We start from the raw sequence: 14,230 nt of genomic DNA on the forward strand, positions 1-14,230 counted from the left end.
TGCCTTCGCGCTCTGAATGGCATTAGATTCGCTCGCAGTAGCTTTCATTAGCAGGATTTATTGCATTCTGTTAAAGGAACCAGACGCAGGCGCAGCTCTGAGAGGGGTAGCAGCTGCTGCGACAAGGGAAGTGGTGACTGCAGCGGGTCGCCACACTTGTCACTCGAATCTTTGGGTTTTAAATGGTGCAGGTGGCGATCAAAATGCACTTGTCCCTCACTTTCATGTCACTGACCAGAAACACATTCTTACGCATGGCGATACAAGCGTTTTAATCTGTTCAGATGATGTTAGTGTTTCTGGCCGCTTGATTTTCTAGACAATTTCCCAAGTCTCATTCCAGCCAGTAGGCCATGTCACAAAACGTTTTTATTTATTCGCTTGTGCTCCTTGCGTAAAAAAAAAAAAGACATGGCACATGCTTGTTTCTTTTTTTCCCCTTTTATTATAGAAGCAACCATAAATATACCGAATAAGCAGTTTTAACATCATGTTTTACTGAATTATCTGTTATATCTTAAAGAACAGGGCCTAAATTGAAGCAGGACAATGGGTATAATTATGCACGATTACCGCAAGTCTAGACGAGAGGATGTAGTATTTATACTTTTGGTTTGTATTACTCTGCATTATTCACACAATACTGCAATAAGCAGTCTACATTTTCTTTTTTTTTTTTTGCGACAAGGAGCTCTTGCACTGCTTTAATATATTGCCGCAAGCATTTCAGCTGCGTTTGGTAATGCGGCGACAAAGGTTGATGTTCTGTTTCCTAGGCTACTTAAAACTTCCCCGGCATCTGTCTAATTTAGGCGAGTTTTTATGATACGCATAGCGCACATGAACAAAAATGTGAAAAGAAGTCAGCTTCTCTATTTTAACAGTCTATACCCTGTCATACTGCTCAGTCTAGACCCGAATGGCATGAACAAGTTATGCAGTCTTCTTTCAAGAAATTTCTGAAAAGCGAGTGTGCTTTAAATCAGAAAGGCACGGCTGCGTTTTGTCTGAATAGTGATTAGTAATGTAGCTGTCAAGCTCATTTCAAAGCTGCCCAATGCAGCACTGTTTTCCTTTTTAATTTTCGGTTTTTATATTAGCTGTCGGAGCAGTGCCATGCGACCAGTTAGTACCTCAGTGCCAGCCTGACCATGCTTGACTGTGCCACAATGGTGCCACAACGGGAAGTACTGAGTAAGATGCCGCTGACAATGTGACAGAATAGCGCACCGCGAAAAGGCCAGTATATATTTGTGCATGCTCAAAAGTGAATGTGCAAGGAAATATCAGGAATATCTCACATTAACGCACCCTTTTCTATATCTCCAATACGACATTTGTCTCCCAGCTGCTGTTTTGATTTCATAAAAAGAAAGCGTTTTTGCGTCTGTTGCAAAATGAGTAATGAGCATGGAATATCCGCAACGAGTGCTGACGTCTCGTGGAAGCCTGAAAATGGCACTAAAACTTCACCTAATCTTTCTCCTGCAGCCTTACGCAAGGCAGAATGCAGGTAGGACAGCTTCAGAAAGCAGCACAAGGGCGGAACCGACCACGACCTTTCCTGCAACTCCTTCAACAGAACCTGACGCCAACTAAAATGCACTTCACATGTAGCACTACGCTTAGACCATAAAAATTCACACTTATGCCAACTTACACTGATGTACAGCGACAAGAAGGTAAACGTGAGAACAGAGCCTTGCCAGCTGCCTCTCTGAGCAGCTTCTACACGCTCCTTATGATAGCTATTCTTCTAATCCTAGCTACGTGAAATCCGCTGCCAGCTGCTCGATGAACCTGCCACAGCATAATTCCATGATGAAAGGAAGCCGCCTGTCCTATAAAACCTGAAGATGTGCATCGAAGAGCCGTGTGGTGATGCAAACAGCACTGGTAGCCGTGCAGACAACGTGCTGCGCTGCCATAGACGGCGCGCTCACCGGCTGGAGTACAACTCCCAGGGTGCATCGCAGCAGCGATGGCGTAGCACAACTGCTTGTCAAATCGCTCTATTATTGTTCTCAGTAAATATTGATTCCCTGGCCCTTTCTGGCTATGCTGACGTTTGTCCAGCAGCAAAAGAGTGAATTTAAACTACAAAGGTTTACTACAAAAAATACTACAAAAGACGCAATGGCGCAATTGATGCAGCTGTCCCACCCCTACAATTATAAATCAGGTAAAGAGATTTTTTTTCAGCCAAATCTGACTACTATTTGGATGCTTTCATGGTCCCGAGAGAGCCTAAATAATGAGTCTAACTATAAGACAAGTAAGAGTTCTAAGACATGCATTCCCTCCTCCTTGGAACACATCAAGATGAGGAACATAATGTGAGGAACATAATGGCTTTAACCTAATCCATTGTAAAAGGCCCTCTAACACGAAACAGGCTCTCTAACAAAATGCAGGATATCAGGGTTCCCTGTCTACCTGCACACTGAATAAATTTTTTAGCCTTTTGTTGCAATTAGGCATATAATTATCTATCCATAAACATCAAAGTAAGAGGGCCTCAATTAATAAAAGAACAAAAGGCAAGCAACATACATCCACTCTCACTCATGGACATGCTGCCTGCCTTGCGGATGTACTATCGCGTTCAATATGACTTGCAAATGTGTCCGGAGTGAACCAGCTAGGGATTGCACTTTATAGTCAAATCATCAGCCGTTATCCAGAGCATCCAAATTGCACAAACATTAAGTCTACATATTTCTTTTCATCAATGGCTAAGTAAACATATTTCCAGTAGTGCTGGACTGGCACTGCATCAAAATCTCGCCTCCTGCCACAGCTCCTGTTGCAGCTCATATTGAGCATGATAGTACATAACTTTGCTGTACATAGAAATAGCCCTAGTAGCAGCAGCAGCCATTTCAAATTTTTTTTAAAACTGTAAACCAAGCTACAGCCTCACCTTTTTTTGGGATCATACATGAAGAGGAAATTCAGAAGGCGGATGCCAGCCGGCGAAAGCCAGGAAAAAAAGTGTTTCAGGTTGTTGTACCTGTAATAAGGACACATTTCACAAGTGCTTTGTAAATTTTCAATGCTCTTCACCAAAAAAACTGTGCAAGCGTATCTCATACCTGAATAATTCAATATCAGCTCATTAGAAATCTCAGATATAATCTGTAGAATGTCTGCATTCCCGTATATTTTAACAGATAATTCGAGCAAGCTGCTAGTACGAGCTCAATTATTTCAAGGACCAAGTGTGATATGCGGGAACACTGAGTTTGACTAATAACATAGACTGATAACATAGCCCGACACTCAATCGGACTCAATGTGTCCCACACTGTTGCGCAGAAAGCAGCAACGCTCCAACTTGGCATGTGGCACAGCGACGCCACAGCAGTTCAACAGTGCCTGATTAACATTTTCAGAGGCATCTGGTGGGCCCGGACCTGTGCCAGCTTTAACATGGAGCATACGTAGGGTCCTCCGTTTTTGGACTATTTTTTCCAGAATTCCGGGGGCAAAAATTTTGCAATATTTTTTAAGTAAAAAATTCAGGCGAAAATCGGGTTATTCGGAACAAATTTCCACAGCTGTGGTTTTTTTAGTCGTTTTTTTGCAGCAGAAGACAGTTTACAATAACTTTGTTTTTCTGCTAAACATATAATGTTCTGCTGTCGGTTCATTATTTCATAAAAAACATACAAATCATGGGTTGCACAAAAAACAAGTTTACCACTGGAGATTTTTTTTCCTAATATATTACAAATATATCGTTGTGCACGTTACAAATCTCCTACAGAGCACTCCCACGACCGGCCTGCCTTTATTTGTACAGTGCGAAAACTTTCAACATCACAGCGACGATTTTAAACCCACAAGGTCATTGGATCAGGGTGCTGCTAGCGTGGGTAGAGCTTCATACAGTGACTTAATAAAATGTCGTGTCGGTAGCTATGTTTTGGCCTCTCACTTCAAAATTGCCTTTTTCGAACTTATCCTCAAATTTATTCATCTCATGAAAGTGAGCTTCAAAAGAGGTTTAAGGTACCCAGTTGACCAAAGACAATAGCAATAGATATCTCAAGCAATAGATATCCACAAATTGCCTTGCGGCATTTTTAGCTCTGTGACTTAGAAAACCGACATCATGCAGAAGGCTCATTCTCTGGGAGAAATCATGTTTAACCTTACTTTTAAGACAACAATCGCATAAAATCAGGTTTCGCCCGAAAGCTAAGGGTCCTAAGTACATGCAACCTGTAACAAAGTTTGCTGTGTTGAATGCAGAACTTTGGAGACGGAAATAAAGGGAACATGGAACAGCAAGACCTTTTGGTGATAAAATAAAAGACCAACATTGTGTCAATCAGCATCTGAAATCAGTGGATCACAGCGCGCGGTGCGTACCGCGCGATTAGCGATCACTAATTATGCCGGTGTGCGGGCCAGGCCGCGCATCGCCGCTCACTGCACGTGGTGCGTACCATGCGATTAGCGATCGCAACTTTGGCGATGTGCGGGCAACGCTTAGTGCTCGAGGGTGCGGCGCGGCTCGCACGTTCATATCATCCGTAGAGGCGAGGGAGAGAGTTCAGAACATCCGAAATTCCGCACATCGTACACAATGCACTCTGGCCGGGGAATTTCGCGAATTCGTATCACCGCGAAATTCGTATCAACGGGGTTCGTATCACCAAGTCAATATAGACATGCACAGATCTTGGCATATTAAACAGAAAATTCTCATCTATCAAGCTGCAATTGCTTTCCTGATTCTAAATTGTGAAGCTCGAGGCCCAATCACAGGATTGCTTTAGTATAATCAGATTCAAACAAGAGAGGACAGCAATACTGGAAAATAAACGCAGATACTGAGCCTCTTTTCCAGTGAGCAAACATTTAAGAGTTAAAATTTACCAACCCTTCTGAAAGCCAAAAGTGTGTATAATCCAACCACACAAAAAAAGTAAATGGACACAATAGGTTCCCTTTAAGATAAACATGATTCAGCCTTGAACATCACTTGGCTCATTAGTGCCGAAAATATACAACTTACTTAGACCTATATTTTCTGCTTAATATGACTAAGTAAGAAAATATTAGCACCATTAGTAAACCAGGCACAAAAACAAATCGAAAGCAGTTTGGAAAAAATATCTACAAAGCAGTTTAAAAATTATATCCTGAAATCCAACATGACACCAGCCTTCAACCATTCAGCTGCGACTTTTGGCTTTTCATGCGAAAAGTGCTTTGCTTTTTTTTCGCACAGAAGAATGCAGAACCACCTCGCTGATATGCTAAAAAAAAAAAAACGCAGGAAATATTACGTGCTAAAACACATGATTCAAGCCTCCAAATTAAAAAAAAATGTAACTTGAATGAAGGACACAGGCATTTCCCAACAACTTCCTAAACTGTTGATTAGCATTTCTTGCCACAAGGTCTGAACAGCTCCTTTTTCGAGTACTCACAGAAATCTCAACGAATTTGCGTTTTTGCGTTGGCCTTAGTGCAAAAGGAACATTGCAACACATCCGGTCTGTTGATGGTAATTGTGAAAGTGCCAAGACCTCTTCATAGTTGTTTTTGGATGATTTGCCCCTTTGCACCAATGCACTGCACTCCCCTGACATTCCTCGGCCCACTTGTATATAAGTACAACATTGTAGTTCTCGGATGCTTCACCCCACCACCCATAGCCACTCAAGAGCTGCTGAGTTTTTCCTCTTCATGTTGCAGCTCTGCAAGAACACGCTTCATGCGTCATGCTTCACCTGTTTGCACCTAGGCAATGCAGAAAAGCCACCACAGCCATTGACTGCCACTGCATTCCAGCTTGTGTCGCATGCTCCCAAGTTCGGCCTACTCGCATGTTTTGCTTCGGTTCGCTGCTAAACGTATTATATAACCAGAATTTGTCCCAATTTTCAATACAGAAGGCAAGAAATTGTTTTGCTGCCACATCCTCGTGCAAAAGGTGGATTCTAAAGCTCCTAGCAGGCTGTAGGCATGTCTGCTCATACAATGCCAATTAACTGTGCTCTTGTGGCACTCCAAGAGTTCACATTAAAGGGACTGACCAACTGAATCGTATCAGGAGTTTATGATGGAAATGAAAAGATTGTGCCTCATGCTGTAAGAATTGACACTGCAATATCAAAGAAATGAGGATTTATTATTTTAATTTGCCACTGAAAATTGCATAAAACAAACTGAAGTTGCATCTTGCGGTGAAACCCTGCCATCATCGGTGGAGCGCATGGCGTGACCACATCTCAGTAAAATATCACTGATTTGTTTTAACTGCACGTTGTTTTTTTCTTTCAGCAGTGTTCCCATGTTTTATTAATGTTTACGCTCTCTCTAGCACAGCCTTCGATAGAAAGCAACACACCCCTCACATTGCTGAAGATGTGGTTTTAGCTTCTGTCACAAGACGGCACCACTGTGTTTTGCATTCCGTGAACAAAGCGGCAACCGTGGTCCACTAAAACTTTCCCCGACGAGGCGTAAATCACTGTGCCATAATAGCTTTAGGTGTGAAAACAGAAATGGATGCTACTTTATGTTAGAAATGTACAATTACTGTTTGGTGGAGGGTGAGATTTATATTAGTCTTTGGTACTTCACTTCTTCGAACGTGCAATTACAATCACTTTCGCTGATCATAATTTCCAGCATCAGGATACACAAAAACGGGTGCATGTACCTATCGAAGAACTCTCAGTAAAAATCGCCTACAGCATTTCGAACAAAACCGTTGTGGAATTGAGCACCTTAGACAGCAAGCTTTCCGCTGCGGCGAAAAAAAAATTTGGTGCTTAAAATTCAGTGCTCTGCCCCTATAAGCAATGTGTGCAAGTTAAATTGCTTGTGCCAACCATATTTGTTTTGAAAGGTGTCTACATGGGTGACTAAACAAGTTCTTAGGCTGTTTAGCTTATGCAAGGATTAACCCCCAAAAAATCTGCCTCAGAGCAAGTCTACCGTATTATTACAGTAGACCTACTTTGGGGTGCATTAGAAACTATTTATAAAGAAAACTCTCCTTTTAGAAGCTAAAGGTCAAGTGAAAGTCTTTCACGCACTCATTCATGCAATGAATTCTTTCCTACATATGTGCCGCTTTCAACATAACTGAAACACTACGTTTAGCAGCTTTAAGTTAATTTTCAAAACAAATGAAAGCCAGTATGTTGCGTGAAAATGAGCACTAAATTTGTATGCTAAGATCTGTCAAGAAGCTTTAATGAAACAACAGCTATGAAACATTCCAGTAATGGCATACCATTAAGCATGTTACTCAAGATACTTACGGTTGCTGCTTCAGAGTAAAGTTCTCCAATGCTGGTAGCTTCGAGTACCCCTAGATGCAAGGAAAAATGAAATCAGAAATATACGACAAGAAAACTGCTAGTTTCGTGGCGCAGAGCAGCTTTTACACCAAAGAGCGCATCTAAAGATGCTTTTTTTTTAACCAAGGCTGCACCATAATAATAATCATCATAATTTATTCACCATTAAAGGCCCTTCAGTTCGGGCATTACATCAGGGCAGAGCGAAGGGGGGGGGAGATCGGTAACATATTACAACATTCAATAGCATGAGTTGAATTACAGAGTAAACAAGCACAAAGAGAAGAAAAGATTGGTTCATGACATAACTATTCAAGATATTAAAAAAATGTCAACATAATGTGCACTAGTATTGAAAGAAATGACGACAAAAACAAGAAAAATAAAAAGATGCAGTAAGTCAAAAACAATGTAGAGCACACATGCAAAAAAGAAAGAATGCACAAAAACGTGGAACAATCATTTGATGCAGAGAAGGAAACGAAGTTTTTAGTTTTTGAAATGCACTGTCAGCAACTGCCTGAACTTAAGTGGGCCTCTTTCAATGACTATGGAATTAAGTAACTCATTCCATAACGCAATGGTACCGGATAGAAAGGATTTATTATAGGTGTTTGCGGAACCATGAAGGTGCTGTACACTCAAAGAGTAAAAAGCTGGCGTGAAGCGCGAAGCGGCAGATGCAAGGAAGAGTCTCTTAGCTGTGGAAAGTTATAATACAATTTATGAAACAAAGCTTTGAAATTTTGTGCCAAAAGGCCAGCTGCTAAGGTCGAGGGATGCCTTGATATTAGTTATATACACAGGCGTCTATCATACTGCGATGTGATGAAATGGGCCATATGCTTTTCAATGGCTTCAAGCTAATTATTAGACAAGTCCGATATGAATTCCTGATCGCTGAGGTGTATTTGAGAACATATAGAACATAGCATGAAAAAGGGATGCCTAATTATACCAATAGTAAATTTTAACTCTTTGTTACACCTAGCACATTTTGGCAATACTACTAGTGATTAAATAGAAGATTATTTAAAACTAAAAAAGATCAAAACTTGAGCACACGTCCGTGGGTGCAAGACACAGGGTTCAGTTCTCAGTGTTGCCGGGTGCCCACTAGTTTTCATATGAGCACAAACTTGTCATGCTCGAGCTGATATGGATTGAAAAATGCTGCTGAAGAAACCCGACCTTGTGCTGACCAAACATGTTAGCCATGGTACTTTTCAGTCAAGTTGCCCTTGTGCCATAATGATCTTATCATTATCATCATAAAAGCCAAAACCTCTAGCAGGTTTGAGATTTTGGAACTGGTCAACCTATAAATGATATGAAGTATGATAACACACTTTATCAATGGCAACAGTTTTACACCAGCTGCATGCAGAAATAAATTGCATATATAATAATGACAAAAACAAGATAAGAAAAGTGCTAGGCTTTCTGCTTTACTCTGGAGCAAAGATGTAACTGCGAAATGAGATAACTGCACAGTATCCCCATCATTTCTGAACCAAGGGTGGCATGGGAGAGGGCCTTTTCAGGTACCATGGAATATTGTTCCAACTGGAACATTGTTCACCCCAGATAAAGCCTTCAATCAGCTATCACTGTAAAATACAATTTAAATACTAGGCAGCACTTCTGTGTACTCTGCTACTGATTTACGATAACATGTGACAGCATTTGTAGGCTTATTACAGGGTTCATGACTGTGCCACATCAGCGCAAGAAAGTACTTAATGCCTTAAGCTAGCTGATGCCATTGTTTTCATAGCCAGTGCCACACATCCCATCCAGACTTAAGTCATTATGTGTAATGATGATGATATGTCTGGAAGCTACTTAAATTTTCTGTGCATAAGAACTCTTCATAAGCTTATAATGCCTGAGAATAGAGTTAAATGGAACATTAGTACTTTAAAGAGACTTATACCTCTGCCACAAGGCAAATTTAATGTCATTCTAACCGAATTTCATTCGATGCATCGAATGTCATTTGGTCTCCTTACGTGCTACATGGTAAAAAATAATTTCATTCAAAAATGATGGCACTGACGATCAGTGAAAAAAAAAATAGTACAATTGAAAGACATCAGCGTGCATAAAAGATGTTTGAAATTGTTATGTGGGGTTTCTAAAGCGGGTGAGAACATTTCTGTACAATAATATAAGCTTAAAATATTATTTCCGGCAATTCTCCAGCACTTTAGCCATAAAAAGCCAATCCAAGTACAAAGTCAACCACAAATCCAATAAATGTAAAACAAAATGGTTGACGCGGCAGCGCGCGGAGCATGGAAACGACTTTGAAAAGGTGAAGTGCTGAGTTACATCTTTAAATACCTGCGAGCTAAACGAACATGGAACGCCAACCAGCAAGAAACACGCAACCCAAAATGATCGACGGTCGCGGCAAAGGCCCTACTTCACGGTCGACCGTTGCCGTCGGCTGCTGCTGGGACCGAGAGTAACAGCTATCCACGACTGCTTCTAGTGTCAAGAGGTTCGCACCAAAATCAATATTTCTTTAGCAGAACTAAATAAATACAATTTCTAACTTTGGCAGTGCACATGCTATTTTTTTGCGTCGCTTGTTTCTGTTGCGTATCTGGTGTCCAGAGTACACATTCGGTTCGAGATCGAATGCAAATGAGTTCCCCAAACTCATTCGATGGCGAATGTCATTCGATGGGAATGACATTAAATGTTCCCGTGTAGCAGCAGATTACTGGCATTAGTTGCGAATGTCATTCGATGGGAATGACATTAAATTTGCCATGTGGCAGCGGTATAACACTGTTTTTACCAGGCAAGTCAGAAAAGTAGCCATAAGCCAGCAAATCAGCCAACCATTGCCAATCTAAACTGTCATTACAATTTCTAAAATGCTGCCTGTTGCATTGAAAATGTATGTATGCCTCATTAAAAAAAATGTTTCTTGGCACAATGTTGTTTCAATCAAAGTAAATGTTCTGCTATACTCAGTCCATTGAAACGAAAACAAACATCTCAAGAGCAGATGAGTTGTATCGAACTCATTAAACTGCAAATAACATTAGGATAAATACCATTAGGTCAGGTCAGAAAGTGACATGCAAAGGCTAAGTTTCCTATGGCTCCTTGAGAATGCAAGTGGCATATGTCAGCCAGTGCTTTTACATTCAGGCCTATAAAGAGAACGCAAAAAAATAAGAGCCGTGTTCCATTCATACTGTAGAAAAAGTTGCTGCTTTGCATTTGTTTGGTGAACTGTCTTCTGCTCAGCACCCTCCTAGCAAAGCCAGGCAGACATTGCGTGTAGCAGGAACAATAATAACACCTCACTCTGGAGCCCTCGTATTGGGACTCGTAGCTGCATACGGCCAGCGCTCCTAATTATGGCTGACCATGCAATGGCAGCATGTTTACGTGCCTCATATATGCAGGAACGATGACCTTTTATCACTTGCCAGACTCTCACCAGGTTCTGAGCCGAGCAAAGCATATGGGTAGACGCTAGTTGGCATTCCACACTATGGGAACTCGTCCTCTTTGTTTTGCTTCCCACATTCAATCCTCCCTAGTTTCTCATCATCATCAGCAGCAACAGCAGCAGCCTTACTACATCCACTGCAGGGCAAAGGCCTCTACCATGTCTCTCCAATTAACCCTGTCCTTTGCCAGCTGCATCCACCCTTTGCCTGCAAACTTCTTAATCTCATCCACCCGCCTAACCTTCTGCCGCCCCCTGCTACGCTTACCTTCTCTTGGAATCCACTCCATTACCCTTAAGGACCAGCGGTTATCTTGCCTTTGCATTACGTGCCCTGCCCAAGCCCATTTCTTCTTGATTTCAATTAGGATGTTATTAACCTGCATTTGTTCCCTCACCCACTCTGCCCGCTTCCGGTCTCTTAACGTTACACCTATCATTTTTCTTTCCATGGCTCGCTGCGTTGTTCTTAACTTAAGCTGAACTCTTTTCGTTAGCCTCCACGTTTTTTTCCCCATAGGTGAGTACCGGTAAGATACAGCTGTTGTGCACTTTTCTCTTGAGGGAAATTGGTAAACTGCCATTCATGATCTGAGAGAACCTGCCATATGCTCTCCACCCGATTCTTATCCTTCTAGTTATTTCCCCCTCATGATCCGGATCAGCTGTCACTACTTGCCCTAAGGACGTATTCCTTTACCACTTCCAGGCTCTCGCTGCCTACAGTGAACTACTGTTCCCTTGCTAGACTTGAACATTACCTAGGTTTTCTGCATGTTAATTCTGCATGCTGGCTCCTTCGCATCGAAGCCACAGCTGATAGTGCCACCGCCTATCATAACATGTGCAATCCTGTTACCAGTACACTACAAATACAATAACTTTTAACCAAAATCAAGGTACAGTTTGCTTCTGCAACACCTTCAGCAGTAAAGCGAGCGAAGCATGCCACTCGAGAGCCGTGGCTAGGCTTTAGATACGTTGGCTTGACCACATGACAGAATATGGCGTGGAAATAGACCTCTTACAGCCTATGTCATAGAGCATGTATTTTTGGTCCAACGGGCAAAAGATGCTGCATACTGAGGGGGCTATAATCGGGAAAAGAAAGGCTGCAACATGTAGCGAAGTGTCTAATTGGGAGAATAAAGGCAGCGGGGAAGCGGTCGTCACATGCAAAACCGGTTCAGAAGCAAAAGTGGACGGTTTTGCCCATTGGGAACGCCTCTTTGATGTCACATTGTTTACACCAGGGAGAGGTCTACTGAGTACAAAAGACCATAGGCCACCCTCAAGCCCACTACACGTAAACATCCGCACGAGTTTGTACTGCCAGCAGGTGCCCAAGGCCGCGCAGATTATCCGTCTCCAAAGACAAACAGTGACTGGAGAGTGTTGTTAGGAAAAGTGCCACCTGAAGGGGCACAGCGTGCCGTTTGATATATCGAATAATCAGTGAAACTGGAGTCAGATATTCTACGCGACTTTCCTATTCTTTTACACAGGATTCTAAAGGGGATAATCTGTGAGTTCGATATATCCAATCACTTGAAATATCCGGGTTTTATATATCAGGGCTCAACTGTAGTGTTCATATCATCACCCTATGTGCTGTAACAAATTTGCATGTTTAAAATTAGGTACGCGAATTTGCTAAGGCAGTGAGAGCTTCTCTCTCTTAACTTGATGGCATCAATGTTGCTCATTTTTTATTTTTCCGATGCTTAAGTTCTTGCAGCACAATATGAAGCACTAACCACTATAGTATCAAGGAGTTCTCCACAGAACCCTTGGGTTCCATACAGAATTTTTCCAGTTCCCTGGGCCCCTAAATCATGCATGCTTCAACCACATCCTCTCTTTTATCAACTTTATTTTCATACTAATTATACTGTAACTGCTTATAGCAGACTGTTCCATTATTACAGTCAGTCATTATTGCTTGCATTTAGACATTTTTTCAAGGGCCGTGCATCTGCAAGCTTTTTGTGCATACATCAGGAACGAAAAGACAGAAGCCAAGACATGCAGGAGAACTTAGCGCCTACTGAAAGTGTTGGGGTTCACCTAAAACACTGAGGACCTCTCATTACCGTCCCAGCAACGTTGCCTCTTGCTGCTATCGTTAATCACAGCATAGCATGATGCACACTTTCGTTCCCAAGGGGCTCACATACTTCTCAAATGCCATCTATCCTAAGCATGTCAAAACCTTATGCTGGAACATTTAAACAGTGTGAAGCTGTGTCCTAGCACCTGCCGGTGTCTGCTTGTAAAATGCCTGCTTGCGAAATTTTACTACCTACAGCAAATGCAGCAATAGCATGGAATCTAGCCAAAAGGCAGAGAGCAGAAAAACGATTACTCACAGGCCATATCATGTCATTGGGAGTACCCAGCAGATCAATGATCAGTTCCAGTTGGTGAATCTCGGAACGCCCTGGCAGCAGTGGCTTGTGCAACAACAGCTCTCCTAGCACACAGCCAGCAGCCCTGGTTACGTGCAAGCACATGAGGAAGTGGGAGTGTTTTGTTTTGTACTTTGGCCGCATAATTAAAACTGTTATGCCCTACCATATATCGATGGCTGTAGTTTGGGTCTTGGCCTGAAGCAGCAGTTCTGGAGCACGATACCTGAGAAAAAAAAAAAGTATTCTTTTCAGTGCACAAAGTGTAGTGCAAGTACTAAAGTGACATCAATACTATTATTAATGTGTTTGCATTAGACAGATCTGTGCAAGAGGAAATGGCGACCGCAGTCTAGCGTGACGCAGTGCAAACCGTGTGACGTCATCACCACCTGCCCACCGTGACAAGTGGCAGTTAAATTAATGATTGGGCGTGAGAGGTTGCTCGGGAAGAGCATTATCTCATAAGCCTCGCCAGTGACGCATCACTTAACCGCTGCACCACTGTGCCAGGAGTGGTACAAGGACTCTGTGATCTACACATGTAGAAAATGACCAACATTGCATATATGGCCATTAACCCATCAACGCGATTGCATCACACGTTAAGGCACAGCTACTGATCTCCCAAGGATCGCCTACGAGTTTTTTCATCTGCACTATCAGAACTACATGCTATAATATGTAAAACTGCCAAATCACCTTCCAAACATTGAGTTAAATCATCCTGAAATATTATGTCTCTATGAAGCTGCCCACATGTTTCACTGAACAAGTAGCTTTTTAGTTTAAACACTGCATTTCTCAAATGCAAATCACATCACTAAGTAATACTGACAGCACCCTTGGCAGTGGCAGCCATAGAAGGGAGTAAAAATATTCTAAGCCCTAAGCTAGCTGCTAATGGCCAAGCATGGGATCAAATGTGTGAATAGAAGACTTCGCAGGTTTGGAGCATTAAGTAAACCTTTAATGATTTCCTCAAGAGCCTTGAATCACTCTATTTTTCTAATTTATGC

At 42.0% G+C, this 14,230-nt stretch overlaps 1 protein-coding gene across 3 annotated transcripts in view; it reads right to left on the reverse strand.

Annotated features, from left to right (window-relative positions):
* Cdc2rk (cyclin-dependent kinase 10) overlaps positions 1–14,230 on the reverse strand; it is a 51,380-nt gene that overhangs the window by 11,613 nt on the left and 25,537 nt on the right. For 2 of the 3 annotated variants that reach the window (XR_013310932.1, XM_077647446.1), the window contains exons 9-12: positions 13,378–13,437; positions 13,173–13,296; positions 7,290–7,339; positions 2,924–3,013 (exon numbers count right to left, since the gene is read on the reverse strand). Coding sequence is in view for 1 of the 3 variants with exons in the window: in XM_077647446.1 (XP_077503572.1) it covers positions 2,924–3,013; positions 7,290–7,339; positions 13,173–13,296; positions 13,378–13,437 (324 nt within the window). In the remaining 2 variants the exon portion in view is untranslated. The remainder of the gene's footprint in view (positions 1–2,923; positions 3,014–7,289; positions 7,340–13,172; positions 13,297–13,377; positions 13,438–14,230) is intronic. The other variant, XR_013310933.1, reaches the window with a different exon arrangement.

This window comes from Amblyomma americanum, chromosome 1 (assembly GCF_052857255.1).
Source record: "Amblyomma americanum isolate KBUSLIRL-KWMA chromosome 1, ASM5285725v1, whole genome shotgun sequence".
Classification (NCBI taxonomy): domain Eukaryota; kingdom Metazoa; phylum Arthropoda; class Arachnida; order Ixodida; family Ixodidae; genus Amblyomma; species Amblyomma americanum.